General features: G+C 47.2%; 1 protein-coding gene across 3 annotated transcripts in view; it reads left to right on the top strand.

Moving 5' to 3' along the window:
- The window catches only part of LOC147107462 (ankyrin repeat and SOCS box protein 9-like), a 195142-nt gene that overhangs the window by 112745 nt on the left and 65893 nt on the right, over nt 1-16504 (top strand). For all 3 annotated transcript variants that reach the window (XM_086006513.1, XM_086006512.1, XM_086006511.1), the window contains exon 6: nt 298-432. In XM_086006513.1, coding sequence (XP_085862639.1) covers nt 298-432 — 135 coding nt within the window. The remainder of the gene's footprint in view (nt 1-297; nt 433-16504) is intronic.

The following is a 16504-nucleotide window of genomic DNA, read 5'->3' as shown; positions in this document are numbered from 1 at the left end:
CACCAATGGTTGAGCGATTATAATCAGGGATGCTCGAGGGCAGAATTGGAGGAGCGCAGTTATCTCGGGGGGCGGGGGGGGTGGCGTTGTGGGGCTGAAGGAGATTACAGAGATAGGAAGGGGCGAGGCCATGGAGGGATTTGAAAACAAGGATGAGAATTTTGAAATTGAATTTTTAAATTAAATGGTTCCAATGTGTAGAATTTTCAAATATCTTCTATACAGTTTGGGAGTTGTGTCAGGATCAAAAAGAATCTGGGCTGCTTTGTGTAAAATACCTTCTCAATATAATTCCAGGTCACACAAAGTGTTTGACAATCTTGTTGAATCACGGGATGCCCATTGATCACAGTGTCAAACATCTGGGGACACCCCTTTATGTAGCCTGTGAAAACCATCAGATGGACTGCGTGAGAAACTTGCTAAGCTCAGGTAAATCTCTTCCTTCTAATTCTTCAACAGTTACTAAGGAAAATATCTGTACATATCATTTCCAAACTGGACTACATTGTCTATATTGTTGCCTTTGTGAAATCCCTGATAATATGTTTTTTCTGCCAGATTATATTATAACCTTTCCGTGAATCAACTGAGGTGAAGAAATCACTGTGATAGTGCTCAGATAATGTTACACCTATGTGCAAATATATGGGTAAACTGAAATGAAAGCTGATCAGGCCTGATGCCACTAATAGGAACAGGAGTAGACCATTCAGCCCCTCGAGCCTGTTCCGCCATTCAATGAGATCATGGCTGATCTCCAACCTAACTCCATTTACCCACCTTGGTTCCGTAACCCTTAATACCCTTGCCTAATAAAAGTCTATCAATCTCAGTTTTTAAATTTTCAATTGATCCTCAGCCTCAGCAGCTTTTTGGGGGAGAGAGTTCCAGATTTCCACTGCCCTGTGTGTGAAGAAGTGCTTCCTAACATCACCCCTGAACGGACTAGCTCTAATTTTAAGGTTATGCCCTCTTGTTCTGGACTCCCCCACCAGAGGAAATAGTTTCTCTCTATCTACCCTAGCAAATCCTTCAATCATCTTAAACACCTCAATTAGGTTACCCCTTAATCTTCTGGGGTAAAAATTCGGTATTGACCATTTTGGGCGCTAATTAGCGCCGGTGACCGCAAAATTCAGTTTTATCGCCCCAAGAGGGAAGTGGAGCTAAATCAAGCTCTACACATTCCTCTTAGTGCGCTACCGTCGGAGAGCGGGGCCCAACCGCAGAGCGCTAAATCAAGCTCTACGCACTCCTCTTAGTGCGCTAACATCGGAGAGCGGGGCCCAACCGCAGAGCACTACTCAAGTTCCGGCACTGCCAATTACAAGTACTCAGACAGACTGGCGCCTTCCAGTTCTTAAAGGGGAGGTTCAATTATGTTGCAAAACCTCACTCTGATCATTGCTGCTTGTGAACTGGGCCTGCAAGGAGCTGCAAACCAACCATCATTGAGAAATCTCATGATTGATCAGAGGCCCAGGGAGAGAGCTCGCCGGTTCAGCGACCAGGCTTTGGAGGCTCTGGTCACGGCTGTGGAACGCCGACGGGCAGTGCTCTTCCCGGACTCTGGCAGGAGGCCATTGCCACAGGACTTCAGGAGGATGTGGAGGGTGGTTGACCAGCAGGTGTCAGCCAGAAGTGTGGTCCACAGGACTCCCGCCTAGTGCCGCAAGAAGTTCAACAACCTCACTCGGGTGGTCGGTGAGTAGATGCTTCAAAAATCTCTACACGCCACCATCTCAACCTCACTCTGTGCACAGACGGTATAAACTGCCAAATCCCCAACACTATGCCCACCTACTAAAAGTGACATCCACATCTCACGCCTTACATACATTAACTATGGTAGACACATCTGCCAAACACATGGCTGCACACTCACTCACACGCTATCCTTTTTCTTGCGGCCAAGCTTGCTCATAACATGAGGGAGCAGCAACGCACGGGAGGAGGTCAGCCGGAGCTTCACGCCCTTACAGACCTGGAGGAGCGAGTGAGCAGCATCATTGCGGCCCAGGTCATGGGCGCTGTGGCAGTCGGAGACATTGACCCCCTTGGTTCATCACCACTCCCTCTTCTCCCATACAACTTCCCCCTCACAACACAAGCCATTCCCACTTTCCATCTAAGTATACTGACATAAGAAAACTACTAGGTGCTTGGTCTAAGCGTTAAACAAAGCTTTAATCAACTGTTTTACAACATGGAGGTCTAGTTGTGTCCTTCACTAGTTCCTGTTAAGAATGTCCTGCGCAAGCTGGGCCCGTGCTCGAGCATTTATACTCTCCCTGGACAGCGCCACCCGTAGGCTGCGCTGTATTATTTCATAAGTCTTTCTTTCATGAATGACTGATTCATGTCATATACTGTCTCCATTCCTTGCTCCCTTCCTGCCCCCCTCCCCTGACGTTGAACCCACTCTTGTGCCTTTATGCTTTCAGGTAATCAGCCACCATCTGAGTAACCTGTCCTTCAGCCTCCCAGTGGCAGCGACATGGGAGAGGAGGAGGAACAATCCAGAGCCTCATTGCCTGTGTCTCCCGAGGACGAGAGGTCCGACAATGGGGCCACGCGGTCGCTGGAGGAGAGCAGAGGAAATGGGTCTGATGTGGGTGAAGCTCCGGGACCCAGCGGGCTGCAGCAACACCATGTGGAAAGGGAAGCTCGGGGGCCATCTCCCCGGAGGGTGAGTGCGCGCACGAGTTCTGCTGCACAGGACTCAGATGAGGACCTCGAGGTGTGGAGGCGTTGACCACACGGGCGATGAGCCTGCATACTGAGCTCACGGGTGCAATGACAAGGGTGCCCGAGAGCATGGAAGCACTGGCTAGGAGCGTGGAGGAGTCCGCCTCCAGCATTGCACTCATCTCTCTGCAAACCATCAAGCCCATCCTTGGCAGTTTGCCAAGGATGGTTGCCTCGCAGAGAGACCGTGGGGACCCAGGCCTCATGCCGCATGTCATGGGGAACGTGGCAGCTATTGCAACACAGGCAGAAGCACCGCAATGGCTTAGTGCTGTGATGGAGTCAGTGGCATCCAATCTCAGACTGCTCTCATGCAGTCTCAAATTGATGCCACACAAGCGCTGACTGCTGCCATCATCGCTGGGTCGCCCACAGTCCACCGGAGATCTCATGGTGCCGCAGCATGCCGGCTGTGCTCCAGCAGATTGCTCCGGATGCTGAGGTACTGCCCCAGGGGAGTGGCAGTGTGTTGGTCGAGCAGGAAGGTGCTGTCCTCTTTCAGGATTACAGCATTCCTGCTCCCACCAGTGCCACTCCACCATTGCACTTGCCACAGCCTGTAACCCAGCCAGCCCAGACTGCTGCCATCCATACTGAGTTGGTGCAGTCTGCAGCCGGGCCTTCCAGGCCCAGAACTGGCCGAGGGTGTCCTGCAAGGCCATCTGTAGTCTCTGGCTCCCAAACTCAGCAGCCTTCCACCAGCCCTGCTGCAGCCACTGAGGCCACATTACGGAGGAGCAGTAGGGTTGGGAGGGTAGAGCTCCAAAGGGAAGAAATCATTGAGGAAGGGGGAGTAAGTAATACGGTATTAGCAAATGGGGGGAGTATATGTAAATAATTTGATGTGTTTGTAAATATATTGTTCAGTTTGGTAACAAATAGTTCAGCTTGCTAAGAAAGAGTTATGTTTGTTGATAAATTGTTGTGTTTGTTTGTTATTGGTTGTGTTTCATAAGAGGGAGTTGTGCACAATAATAAATAGTTAATTCGACATAGCACATGATGTTTCTCATTTGAACTTTGCCTGGTGATAGGGGCTACGAGCTGGCTGTGATGATGTGGTTGTGCTGCGCAAAGGCCATGTGATATTTCATTTATTGGAAGTGCTGTCTAATGAGACGATCACGAACGGCCCTTGCAGAAGCAAGATTGAGTGGTTCCATCCTACATTGCTGCTGCTTCTCCTCCTCTTCATCCTCCTCCTCCTGTTCGATCATGTTCCTGGTGGCGCTATGGCTGTCATTGTATGCGTGCTGAGCAGGAGTGTTGGGGTTGTGGAGGGGTGTCATCAGCCAGTTGGCAAATGGATAATCCTTGTCTCCGAGCAGCCAGCCGCCAGCTTCGTGTGGTGGGTGGAACAGTGATGGGACTCCGGTCTCACGCAGGATGAATGCATCGTGGCTGCTGCCAGGATAGCGGGCATTGATGGCAAAGATGCACTGTCTGTGGTCGCACATCAACTGAACGTTCAGAGAGTGGTAGCCTTTGCGGTTACGGAACACCTCTGCATTGTGATGAGATGCCCGCAATGCCACGTGGGTGCAGTCAATGGCGCCCTGAACCATGGGGAAGCCCGCTATCCTTGCAAAGCCACATGAGCGTTCATCCTGTTCAACTGGTCATGGGGAATGAGATGTACTCCCTTCTCCTTCTGTACAGAGCATTTGTCACCTCCTGGATGCAGCAATGGATGGCGAACTGCACAATATCCCCTGTTGACGCCTGGAAGGCGCCGCTGGCGTAGAAATTGAAAGTGACTGTGACCTTCACTGCCACTGAGAGAGACGTCCTGGTCCTGAGCTGAGGCTGGAGCTCTGGCTGCAGGAGGTGGCAAAGCTCTGTGACCACATCCTTGCTGAAGCGATGAATGCAGGAGAACTGCTCCCAGAATACCCTGGGAGGGTAAGGCCTCCTGTTGGCCCTCCTCCCTCTGGCCACATTTTCCAATCTTTCTCTCTGCCTCTGCTGCCTCCAACAGTGAAGCTGGAGGGCAGTACAGCCCCCACTAAGTATTGGAAATGTTGCACTATCCAAATAAAAGTGATAAATTTTTCTCAGGCACAAAACTCCAATTAGAAAAGGCTCAAATAGGTCAAAACTCCTGTCTGTTTCTGTCAAACTAAGAATATCCCAACACTGGACAAACAGGGGGCTCTGGGGGGGAGGAACTAAATACGATTAAAATCACTAAGGAAGTGGTACTTGGTAAAATAATGGGACTCAAGGCGGATAAATCCCCTGGACCTGATGGCTTGCATCCTAGGGTCTTGAGGGAAGTAGTGGTAGGGATTGTGGATGCATTGGTAATAATTTTCCAAAACTCACTGGACTCAGCAAAGGTCCCGGCAGATTGGAAAACTGCTAATGTAACACCCTTATTTAAAAAGGGTAGTAGGCAGAAGGCTGGAAACTATAGACCTGTTAGCCTAACATCTGTGGTTGGTAAAATGTTAGAGTCCATTATTAAGGAGACAGTAACGGGACATTTGGATAAACATAATTTAATAGGACAAACTCAGCATGGTTTCATGAAGGGGAAGTCATGTTTGACAAATTTGCTTGAGTTTTTTGAGGAAGTAACATACAGGGTGGATAAAGGGGAACCAGTGGACGTAGTGTATTTAGACTTCCAAAAGGCATTTGACAAGGTGCCACACAAAAGAGTATTGCTCAAGATAAAAAATCACGGGATTGGGGGTAATATTCTGGCGTGGGTGGAGGATTGGCTCTCTAACAGAAAGCAGAGAGTTGGGATAAATGGTTCGTTCTCAGATTGGCAACCAGTAACTAGTGGTGTTCCGCAGGGGTCAGTGCTGGGTCCCCAACTCTTTACAATCTATATTAACGATTTGGAGGAGGGGACCGAGTGTAACATATCAAAGTTTGCGGATGATACAAAGATGGGACGGAAAGTAGTGAGTGAGGAGGACATAAAAAACCTGCAAAGGGACATAGACAGGCTAAGTAAGTGGGCAGAGATTTGGCAGATGGAATACAATACTGGAAAGTGTGAGGTTATGCACTTTGGCAGGAAAAATCATAGAGCAAGTTATTATCTTAATGGCAAGAAACTGGAAAGTACTGTAGTACAAAGGGATCTGGGGGTCCTGGTGCACGAAACTCAAAAAGTTAGTATGCAGGTGCAGCAAGTGATTAAGAAGGCCAATGGAATGTTGGCTTTTATTGCTAGGGGGATGGAATATAAAAACAGGGAGGTATTGCTGCAGTTGTACAAGGTATTGGTGAGACCGCACCTGGAATACTGCATACAGTTTTGGTGTCCATACTTAAGAAAAGACATACTTGCTCTCGAGTCAGTACAAAGAAGGTTCACTCGGTTAATCCCGGGGATGAGGGGGTGGTCATATGAGGAGAGGTTGAGTAGATTGGGACTCTACTCATTGGAGTTCAGAAGAATGAGAGGCGATCTTATTGAAACATATAAGATTGTGAAGGGGCTTGATCGGGTGGATGCGGTGAGGATGTTCCCAATGATGGGTGAAACTAGAACTAGGGGGCATAATCTTAAAATAAGGGGCTGCTCATTCAAAACTGAGATGAGGAGAAACTTCTTCACTCAGAGGGTGGTAGGTTTGTGGAATTTGCTGCCCCAGAAAGCTGTGGAAGCTACATCATTAAATAAATTTAAAACAGAAATAGATAGTTTCCTAGAAGTAAAGGGAATTAAGGGTTACGGGGCGCGGGCAGGAAATTGGACATAAGTCTAGGTTCGGAATGGTCATGGCCCTGTGGGTAGTGGAGTGGGCCCAGGGGCCGTGTAGCCTTGTTCTGCACCTACTGTGTTCTAATTCTGTGTTAGATTTCAGGAGATGGTTTTATTCCTGTTCCTGGCTGGGGAGGAGATCGCCTTTACAGAAGGTAAGTACTGTAGAAAATATAGGGACAGAGTGATCTCCTGGAAGAATTTCGATCGCCTAGATGGGTCGGAGAGGAATTTCCCAGATTTTTTTCTCCCAAATTGGCCATTGGGTCTTTATCTGGTTTTTCGCCTCTCCCGGGAGATCACATGGGTTCGGGTGGATGCAGAGTGATAGCAGATTTGAGGTTAGGATCAGATCAGCCACGATCTTATTGAATGGTGGAGCAGGCTCGAGGGGCCGATTGGCCTACTCCTGCTCCTATTTCTTATGTTCTTATGTTCTAAACTGACAAGGCAGCATTGTTTGCTGACTAAAAGAAAAACGAAAGTTCATGCCTTTAACCAGCACTCCGCCAGCTTTCAGCCGACTGCAAACTGCCTCCTCTACCTGTCGTTCCTAACAGCAGGCGCTGAGGTAGGGGCGAGAATGAATTTCCAGTCCGGGGCGATGCGCGGCTGGATGACTTCACGATATCCAGCCGCAGGCGGGCGTGGCGATAGTGGTTAGCGCCGCTGCAAACAGCCAGGTGAATTTTTGCGGGCGGCACGAACATCGCCGCACCTAGGCGGTAAGTCATTAGCGCCCTGTTAGCGCCCCCCGGAGGTGCTAAGGTACCCAATTTCTAGCCCTCTATGTTCTATATTATATTCTATAATCTCTTGCAGGTGGTCATCCTGTAGTCATGTTTGGTGGCTGGTGGGTTAACAGCAGGATGGAGCAGGTCAGGTTTCTGGTCCAACAAAAGGTGTAAATGGGTAGTTTGTGTGAACGTTATTAAACATCTTATTGAGGTAGTCTACTCCAGGCAACCCCACATCTGTGAGTCTGATCGGGGAAGGTGAAAATCCTTTAAGGAGTGGGAATGGTGGGGTGGGTTTTCATATTCCAACCTCACAGGTTATAGCTTAGTAAAAGTAGGGGGCTCAAACCTGTATATAATCTGGGATCTCATCTCAGATGTGGGTGGACATGTTTGTTAGCGCCTGGCAGCTGTTGATGCTTGGAGTCAAAAATGTACATAAACATTTATATCCTTTGGACCAGTCTGTCATTTCATGTTAACATTATAGCTTCTAACAGTCTTAATGTGCAAATTTTCTGTGACCCATTTTTAATGGTCAGGTACCCAGTGAGGTTATAGTGGAGGCTCGAGGGGCTGAATGTAGATGTTCCATCCCCATCTATAACATCATGTGGAGAGCCCCCCATGACACAGATGACCGCAGTTACAGGCTCAAAGGGCTGAATGGCCTACTCCTGCTCCTATTTCTTGTGTACCCTATAATTCCAAGCACAGGAGCCAATGCAGTTGCACTCTTACAAAAGCAAAATACTGCGGATGCTGGAAATCTGAAATAAAAACAGAAAATGCTGGAAATACTCAGCAGGTCAGGCAGCATCTGTAGAGAGAGTTAATGTTTCAGGTCGATGACCTTTTGTCAGAACTGGAAAAAGTTGGAGATGTAACAGGTTTTAAGCAAGTGTAGGGGCAGGGAAAGGGGGAGGGGAGGAAAGAACAAAAGGGAAGGTCTGTGATAGGGTGGAAGGCAGGAGTGATTAAGAAACAAAAGGGATGATGGTGCAAGGCAAAAGGAGATGGTAATGGGGCAAGTTAAGAAACAAAAGATTACTCTAGATGAAGTGTAAATTGCAATGGCAGGATGATCGACAGCTGCCATGTGAGAGAAAAAAAAATGATGGGGGCCGAGGTTATGGTCTGAAATTGTTGAACTCAATGTCGAGTTCAGAAGGCTGTAAAGTGCCTAATCGAAAGATGAGGTGCTGTTCCTTGAGCTTACGTTGAGCTTCATTGGACCAGTGTAAGAGGCCGAGGACGGAGAGGTCAGAGTGGGAGTGGAGCGGAGAATTAAAGTGACAGGCGACCGGAAGCTCAGGGTCACCCTTACGGACTGAATGGAGGTGTTCCGTAAAACGGTCACCCAATCTGCGTTTGGTCACCCAATGTAGAGGAGACCGCATCGTGAGCAGCGAATACAGTACACTAAATTGCAAGAAGTACAAGTAAATTGCTGTTTCACCTGGAAAGTGTGTTTGGAGCCCTGGACAGTGGAAAGGGAGGAGGGAAAAGGGCAGGTGTTGCATCTCCTGTGCTTGCACGGGAAGGTGCCGGGCGAAGGAGAAGGGGTGTTGGAGGTAATAGAGGAGTGGACCAGGGTGTCGCGGAGTGGGCAGTCCCTTTGGAATGCTGAAAGGGGAGGTGAAGGGAAGATGTGTTTGGTGGTGGGATCACGCTGGAGGTGGCGGAAATGGTGGAGGATGATCCGTTGAATGTGGAGGTTGGTGGGGTGAAAGGTGAGGACAAAGGGAACCCTATCGTGGTTCTGGGAAGGAGGGGAAGGGGTGAGAGCAGAAGTGTGGAAAATGGAATAGAGACGGTCGAGGGTCGTGTCAACCACAGTAGAGGGGAATCCTCAGTTGAGGAAAAAGAAAGACATTTCGGAAGCACTAGTATGGAAGGTGGTATTGTCAGAGCAGATGCGGCGGAGATGGAGAAACTGGGAGAATGGAAGAGAGTCTTTACAGGAAGCGGGGTGAGAGGAAGTGTAGTCCAGGTAGCTGTGGGAGTCAGTGGGCTTATATTGAATGATAGCAAAATACTGTGGATGCTGGAAATCTGAAATACCAACAGAAAACGCTGGAAAAACTCAGCAGGCCAGTCAACATCCATGGAGAGAGAAATAGAGTCAACGTATCAGGTCGAAGACCCTTCTACAGAACTGAGAAGAAAAGGCAGGAAATGAAACATTAAAAGGCAGTTTTGGGGCTGGGAAATGGGGGAGGGGATGAAAGAAGAGACATTAAGAGATATTCAAGGTGAGACGAGATAGTAATAGGACAGGTAAAGAAACAAACAATGGCTCTAGATGAAACTGAAAGCAAAGTTGAAGAGCCAAATGGAGATCCCATCGAAGAGAAGAGCAGAGCTTCTTCAAGGTGGGCATTCCTAGAAGAGGGATGGCAGTGAACCAAACACTAATACGATAGCAAAATACTGCAGATGCTGGAAATCCGAAATAACAACAGAAAACGCTGGAAAAACTCAGCAGGCCAGGCAACATCCGTGGAGAGAGAAACAGAGTCAACGTTTCGGATCGAAACCCTTCTACAGAACTGAATAGTGAATGTTTGTCAATAGCCTATCCCCAGAGATGGAGACAGAGAAGTCGAGGAAGGGAAGGGAAGAGTCAGAGATGGACCATGTGAAGGTGAGGGAAGGGTGGAAATTGGAAGCAAAGTGAATGAAATTTTCTAGTTCAGGGCAAGTTACACTCTTTATCAGTTCAAACACTCCTTGTTGAACATGAGCAGTGAAGTTTCATCCCTTACTTTGTCTGGGCCACTCATTCGCAGTAGTTCTGTTCTGTACAGCTTTGCCCTATATATGTAAAAACTCAAATGTAGAGTTGACTCTTGGATACTGAAGTAGATTTATTGGAGCCTGCATTAGGCTCTGGGAAATCCATGACTTTGTGGTTCCCATACAATGACTTCAAATTTATCATGTATTCGCAGAAATCACCAGGGTCAAATTTGTGAGCCCTTCCGACGGTTCCAAACTCCCCTATGGCTTCTGATCCCTCCCTCCCTCTGACCCCCGATGTGTCTCCGGCCCCCCAATCTCTCCGACTCTCTGATCGATCTACGGCCCCCGACCAACGATCTCTTCCTCCTTCCTCTCCACTCCCCGGCTGCGGCTTGGTGCCTCAAAGTTCCCGGACAGCCAACCAGCCTTTCAATCAGGCTGGCTGCGGCCGGGAAACAGAGACAAAATGTTAATCAGGCCCTGCCGTTAAATTTGGCAGGACCTGAGGGTAATACATTCTTCCAGGTTTCTCGACCACTAAACTGCCCTCCCCGCCCTCCGCTTCCTCCCCGCCTCCAAGTTAATATCCGGGCCAATGTTTCCACTTGTGGGGGTGTCCAAACCTAGGAGCCATAAATATAAGATAATCACCAATAAACCCAATAGAGAATTTAGGAGAAACATCTGCCCAGTGTAATGTCCGTGTGTAATTGAGACACGGACTGCAGAAGTTGGTTATAACAGGTGTTTACTGAATGGAGACAAAACTGGAACTACTATACAAAGTTACTACACAGGCTTATATACAGGGGTGGTCACTACTGGTACTGCAGTATACAGGGGCTGCAGAATATGGTTCCTTCTTCAAGGTACATACACTACACCCAGAGAGTGGTGAGAATGTGGAACTCGCTACCACAGGGAGTTGTTGAAGTGAATAGCATAGGTGCCTTTAAGGGGAAGCTAGATAAACACATGAGGGAGAAGGGAATAGAGGTTTATGTTGATGGAGTGAGATGAAGAGGGGTGGGAGGAGGCTCGTGTGGAGCAGAAACACCAGCATGGACCCGATGGGCCAAATGTTCTGTGTCTGTGCTGTAAAGATCGGAGGAGGCTCGTGTGCAGCATAGAGACCGGCACAGACTGGTTGGACCGAGTGGCCTGTTTCCGTGCTATACACTCTATGTAATTCTGTGTAAAGAGGCACATCAAATTATACTTTAAAACTCAAAAGCACAAAAATTCAAAAATGGGTTTAGAATGCATGTACGTAAACACACAAAGTGTGGTGAATAAGGTTGGTGAGCTACAAGCACAATTAGCCACGTGGCAGTATAATGTTGTGGCAATAATCGAAACGTGGCTTAAAAATGGTGAGGACTGGGTACTTAATATTCAAGGGTACAAGGTGTTCAGAAAAGATAGGGAAGGAATAAACGGAGGTGGGGTGGCAGTGCTGATTAAGGAAGACATTGTAGTGTTGGAAAGGGAGGATGTTCTTGAGGGGACAAGGGCAGAATCCATTTGGTTAGAGTTGAGGAGCAAAAGGGGTATTATCACGCTATTGGGGGTATTCTATAGGCTCTGCTGTGGCTCAGTGGGTAGCACACTCCCCTCTGAGTCAGAAGGTTGTGGGTTCAGAGTCCCACTCCAGGGACTTGAGCACATAAATCTAGGCTGACACTCCAGTGCAGTGTTGAGGGAGTACTGCACTGCTGGAGGTGCCGTCTTTTGGATGAGACGTTAAACCGAGGCCCCGTCTGCTCTCTCAGGTGGACGTAAAAGATCCCATGGTACTATTTCAAAGAAGAACAGGGGAGTTATCCCCGGTGTCCTGGCCAATATTTATCCCTCAATCAACATAACAAAAACAGATTATCTGGTCATTAACACATTGCTGTTTGTGGGAGCCTGCTGTGCATAAATTGGCTGCCACGTATCCCACTTTACAACAGTGACTACACTCCAAAAGTACTTCATTGGCTGTAAAGCGCTTTGAGACGTCTGGTGGTCATGAAAGGCGCTATAATAATGCAAATCTTTTTCTTTCTTTCTCCAAATAGTGAGAGGGAGGTAGAGGAGCAAATCTGCAGAGAACTCGCAGAGATAAGCAAGAGCTATAGAGTGGTGATATGGGGGACTTTAATTACCCAAATATCGATTGGGATAATGGTAAGGTAAAGGGAAAGGAGGGGGAGGAATTTCTGAAATGTGTTCAGGAGAATTTCCTTGACCAGTATGTTCTTGGCCCAACTAGGAAGGAGGCATTGCTGGATCTGGTGCTGGGGAATGAGGTGGGCCAGGTTGACCAAGTGTCTGTGGGAGAACACTTGGGTACGAGTGATCATCATATCATAAAATTTAGATTAGTAATGGAGAGGAACAAGGAACAATCGAGAGTGGAACTTCTAAACTGGAATAGGGCTAACTTCAATGGGATGCGAAAGGATCTAGCCAGGGTAAACTGGAAAAACTGTGATGGAACAATGGGTGATCTTTAAGGAGGAGATGTTCCAAGTACAGGCTAGGTACATTCCAACAAGAGGGAAGGGTAAGGGAACCAAAGCAAGGGCTCCTTGGATGACGAGGGAGATAGAGAAGATGATGAAACAAAAAAAGAGGGTGTATGATGCATGCCAGGTGAATTTTTCAAGGGAGAACCAGACCAAATACAAAAAGTTGAGAAGGGAAGTGAAGATGAAAATAAGATTGGCAAAGAGAGAATATGAGAGTAGAATGGCGGTTAGCATAAAAGGGAACCCAAAAATCTTCTACCGGCATGTAAACAGTAAGCAGGTAGTAAGAGGCAGGGTGGGAACTATTTAGAGACAAAGAAGGTGATATATGCTTAGAGGCACAGGGCAAGGCTAGAATACTCAATGAGTACTTTGTATCGGTGTTTACTAAGAAGGTGAATGCTGACAAAATATCGGTAGAAGTTGAAAACGTAGAAGCAATGGAAGGGGTAAAAATTGATTGACAGGATGTACTAGAAAGGCTGGGTATGCATAGAGTGGATAAGTCACCTGATGCACATGGCTTGCATCCCAGGTTGCTAAGGGAATTGGGGGAGGAGATAGCGGAAGGGCTGGCCATAATTTTCCAATCTTCCCTAGATGCGGGGGAGGTGCCTGAGGATTGGAAAGTGGCAAATGTGACACTATTGTCCAAGAAAGGGTGCAAGGACAATCCTAGTAACTACAGGTCGGTCAGTTTAACATCAGTGGTGGGTAAAGTTTGAGAAACAATAATCAAGGAAAAAATTAACGGGCACTTGGAGAGGTTTAAGCTAATTAAGGAGAGCCAACATGGATTTGTAAAAGGCAGATCATGTTTGACAAATCTAACTGAATTTTTTGATGAAGTAACGGGGAGGATTGATGAAGGGAATGCAATGGATCTTGTCTACATGGATTTTCGGAAGGCGTTTGACAAAGTACCACATAAAAGGCTGGTTAACAAAATTGAGGCTCATGGAATAGGTGGGTCAGTGACAGCTTGGATAAGGAATTGGCTTAAGGTCAGAAAACAGCAAGTTGTGGTAAATGGCTGTTTTTCAGACTGGAGGATGGTAGACAGTGGTGTTCCCCAAGGGTCAGTGCTGGGGCCATTGCTTTTTTTTATATATATATAAATGACCTGGATATTGGAATAGAGTAGAATTTCTCGATTTGCCGATTACAACAAACTTGGGGGGGGTGACAAACAGTGATGATGACACCAATCGACTGCAACAGGACATAGAAAGGCTAGCAGAATGGCCAGACAAGTGGCAGATGGAATTTAATACAGAGAAGTGAGGTTATGCATTTTGGCAGAAGGAACAGGGAGAGGCAATATACACTTAATGGCACAGTTTTAAAGAGTGTGCAGGGACAGAGGGACCTGGGAGTTAATGTGCATAGGTCCCTGAAGGTGGCAGGACATATTGAGAGAGTGGTTAGCAAAGCATATGGGATCTTGGGCTTCATAAATAGAGGTATTGAGTACAAAAATAGAGAAGTTATGCTGAACCTTTCTAAAGTGCTGGTTAGGCCACAACTGGAGTATTGCATCCAGTTCTGGTCACCACACTTTAGGAAGGATGTGAAGGCCCTTGAGAGAGTGCAGAGGAGATTTACCAGAATGGTTCCGGGGATGGGGGATCTTAGCTACAAGGACAGTTTGGAGAAGCTGGATTTGTTTTCATTAGAGCAAAGGAGGTTGAGGGGTGATTTGATAGAAGTGTACAAGATTATGACGGGTTTGGATAGGCTAGACTGTTCCCACTAGTTGATGGTACAAGGACTAGCGGACACAGATTTAAGGTTTTGGGCAAGAGATACAGAGGATGTGAGGAAAAACTTTTTTACACAGCGAGTGGTGAGGACCTGGAACTCGCTACTGACGGAAGTGGTGGAAGTGGAGACACTCAATGTTTTCAAGGGGAGACTGGATAGGCACTTGAGGGAAATAAACTTGCAGGGCTACGGGGATAGAGCGGGGGAATGGGACTGACAGGATTGCTCTAGAGCACCAGCGCAGACTCGATGGGCCGAATGGCCTCCTTCTGTGCCGTTATGACTCTGACTATGACCATTCCTGATTAGAAATCCCTTGCTATTTGCAAGAACTCAAACAGAGGTGTGTATCTGCAACTGATGGTGATGTTAGCCTGCCTTTAGGCCTCCACTGTTGCGGCTCTGATCCCTCTGACTTCTTCTGTCTTAGGAGAAGCCTACTTGCATCTACAATAACTTTATGTCCCATCATATTAAAACCTGAATGAATTCTGCTCTCAATCTCTGTTTCTCCAGTGAAAACAAGCCCAGTTCTGTGACGTACCTTTCTAAAGCTATAAGACTTGGAGTTATCTTGTTATGCTTCTCAATGTCCTTTTTGAAGGTTGGATGGCCAGTTACCCACAATATTCTAAATGGGCACTCAACAATGACGTATATCCAGGACAGCCTGGATTTCTAAACCACAGCATGTGGGCCCACGTTATCCTGAACCCTGGCAATGAAGGCCTTAAAGCCTAGAAAACTCCCTCCAATTCGCACTATTATTTTTTAATGCTGGATTATCTTGCTTAAACTTTGTGGGCCTGAAGGTTTGCAAAGGGCTGTTTTTAGCACTGTTGCCTCATTGGTGAAGAAATCCTAAATCAGAATACCAAGGTCTGTTACGATGAGTAATTCAAGAGATACACAAATTAATGGGAACACGGGTTCAGACTTTATGGCCGGCATTCTCCTCTTTGGGGTGAATTTCTGGCAGGGCGGAGCTTCTGTCCAGCCCTGCAAATCTGCCTCAACCCCAACCCATTTCCCTGGGTCGATGCTTATCAGAAATGCATGGCAGTCTCCTGGCAGGATTCCCATTGTCAAGAGGATGTCTACCAATGCGAAGAGCAGGGACGATGCTACCTTACCAGAGGAGCCAGCAAGGGACTTAAAAGGGCAGAAGTGCTTTGAAGATCGAAGCTAATGTTTCACTAAAGCTTCAGCCAGGACTACGGTCTTCAGTAATTAAACGTTAGATGACTGGAGGAGAAGAGGCAGCTACGGGGCCCACTGCCTCCACAAGGGCACCTCAGGGCTCTTACGACCACTTTCCTAAGGACAGCTGCAGGTGGATGGGAAGAAACTCACCTGGAGCCTATCCCCGCCCCCATTTACATATGGCATGCAACAAAGGAGAGGCTACAGGCTGTTCTGACAGAGGTCAGGGGAGAGAATGATAGGACAGACAAAAAGGCAGCGGAGGGCTCTCTGCCTGCAATGCCTTCATTCTGTGCCATAATCCCGCCTGCTTAATTTAACATTGTAGGACAATGCCACGTTTTGGTTCATGTCTTGCTTTACAGCAAAGGTAAGATCGGGAACTTGCTCCTGTCCTGGTGACTCGTTGGTAGAGTCTGCCAGTCCTGATTAAAGGAAGGCATATGTTATATGCAATGTTAAACTAAATCAGCTTCCTCTTTCTTTCTTTCTTTCCCAATGTTTCTTTCCCAATTTTTATCCTAATGTCTCTTGACACAAAGGGGTACATTTCTACTTTGTGCTCCCAGTTAGCCTAACCTACCAAGAGCACATATTGGAGATTTGCCAGTACACTGGCCACAATTTCCCATTGTTTAAATTAATGGTTAGAATCTTTACAGCACATGCCCAAAGTTCTAATAAGTGCTCTCAGAAGATAAGACTCCCCACTGAGGGCCCAAAATCAGAGAATCCCCCTACATTGTATTCCTTTTCCATCTCTGTCAACATTCTCCTCTGTATCAATGCCAATGCTGATGACATCTATTTCTCTTCCTGCTTTCCAATGTAGAATGCCTTACTTCAACTCAGGCTGCACTTTAAATTATAATACTCACCTCATTGAGGTGTGAAGATTCAGTACAAAAGCAGCCTAAGAACTTTAATCCCCAACCCCACCTGGAGCACTGGGTTCAGTTCTGGGCACCATACTTCAGGAAGGATATGTTGGCCTTGGACGGGGTAAAGCACAGATTCACCAGAATGATACCAGGGCTAAAAGGGTTGAATTATTAGGACAGGTT

Source organism: Somniosus microcephalus, chromosome 14 (assembly GCF_052327205.1).
Source record: "Somniosus microcephalus isolate GS21.2 chromosome 14, FLI_Smic_1.0, whole genome shotgun sequence".
NCBI lineage: Eukaryota > Metazoa > Chordata > Chondrichthyes > Squaliformes > Somniosidae > Somniosus > Somniosus microcephalus.
This window is presented reverse-complemented; position numbering and strand designations above follow the sequence as displayed.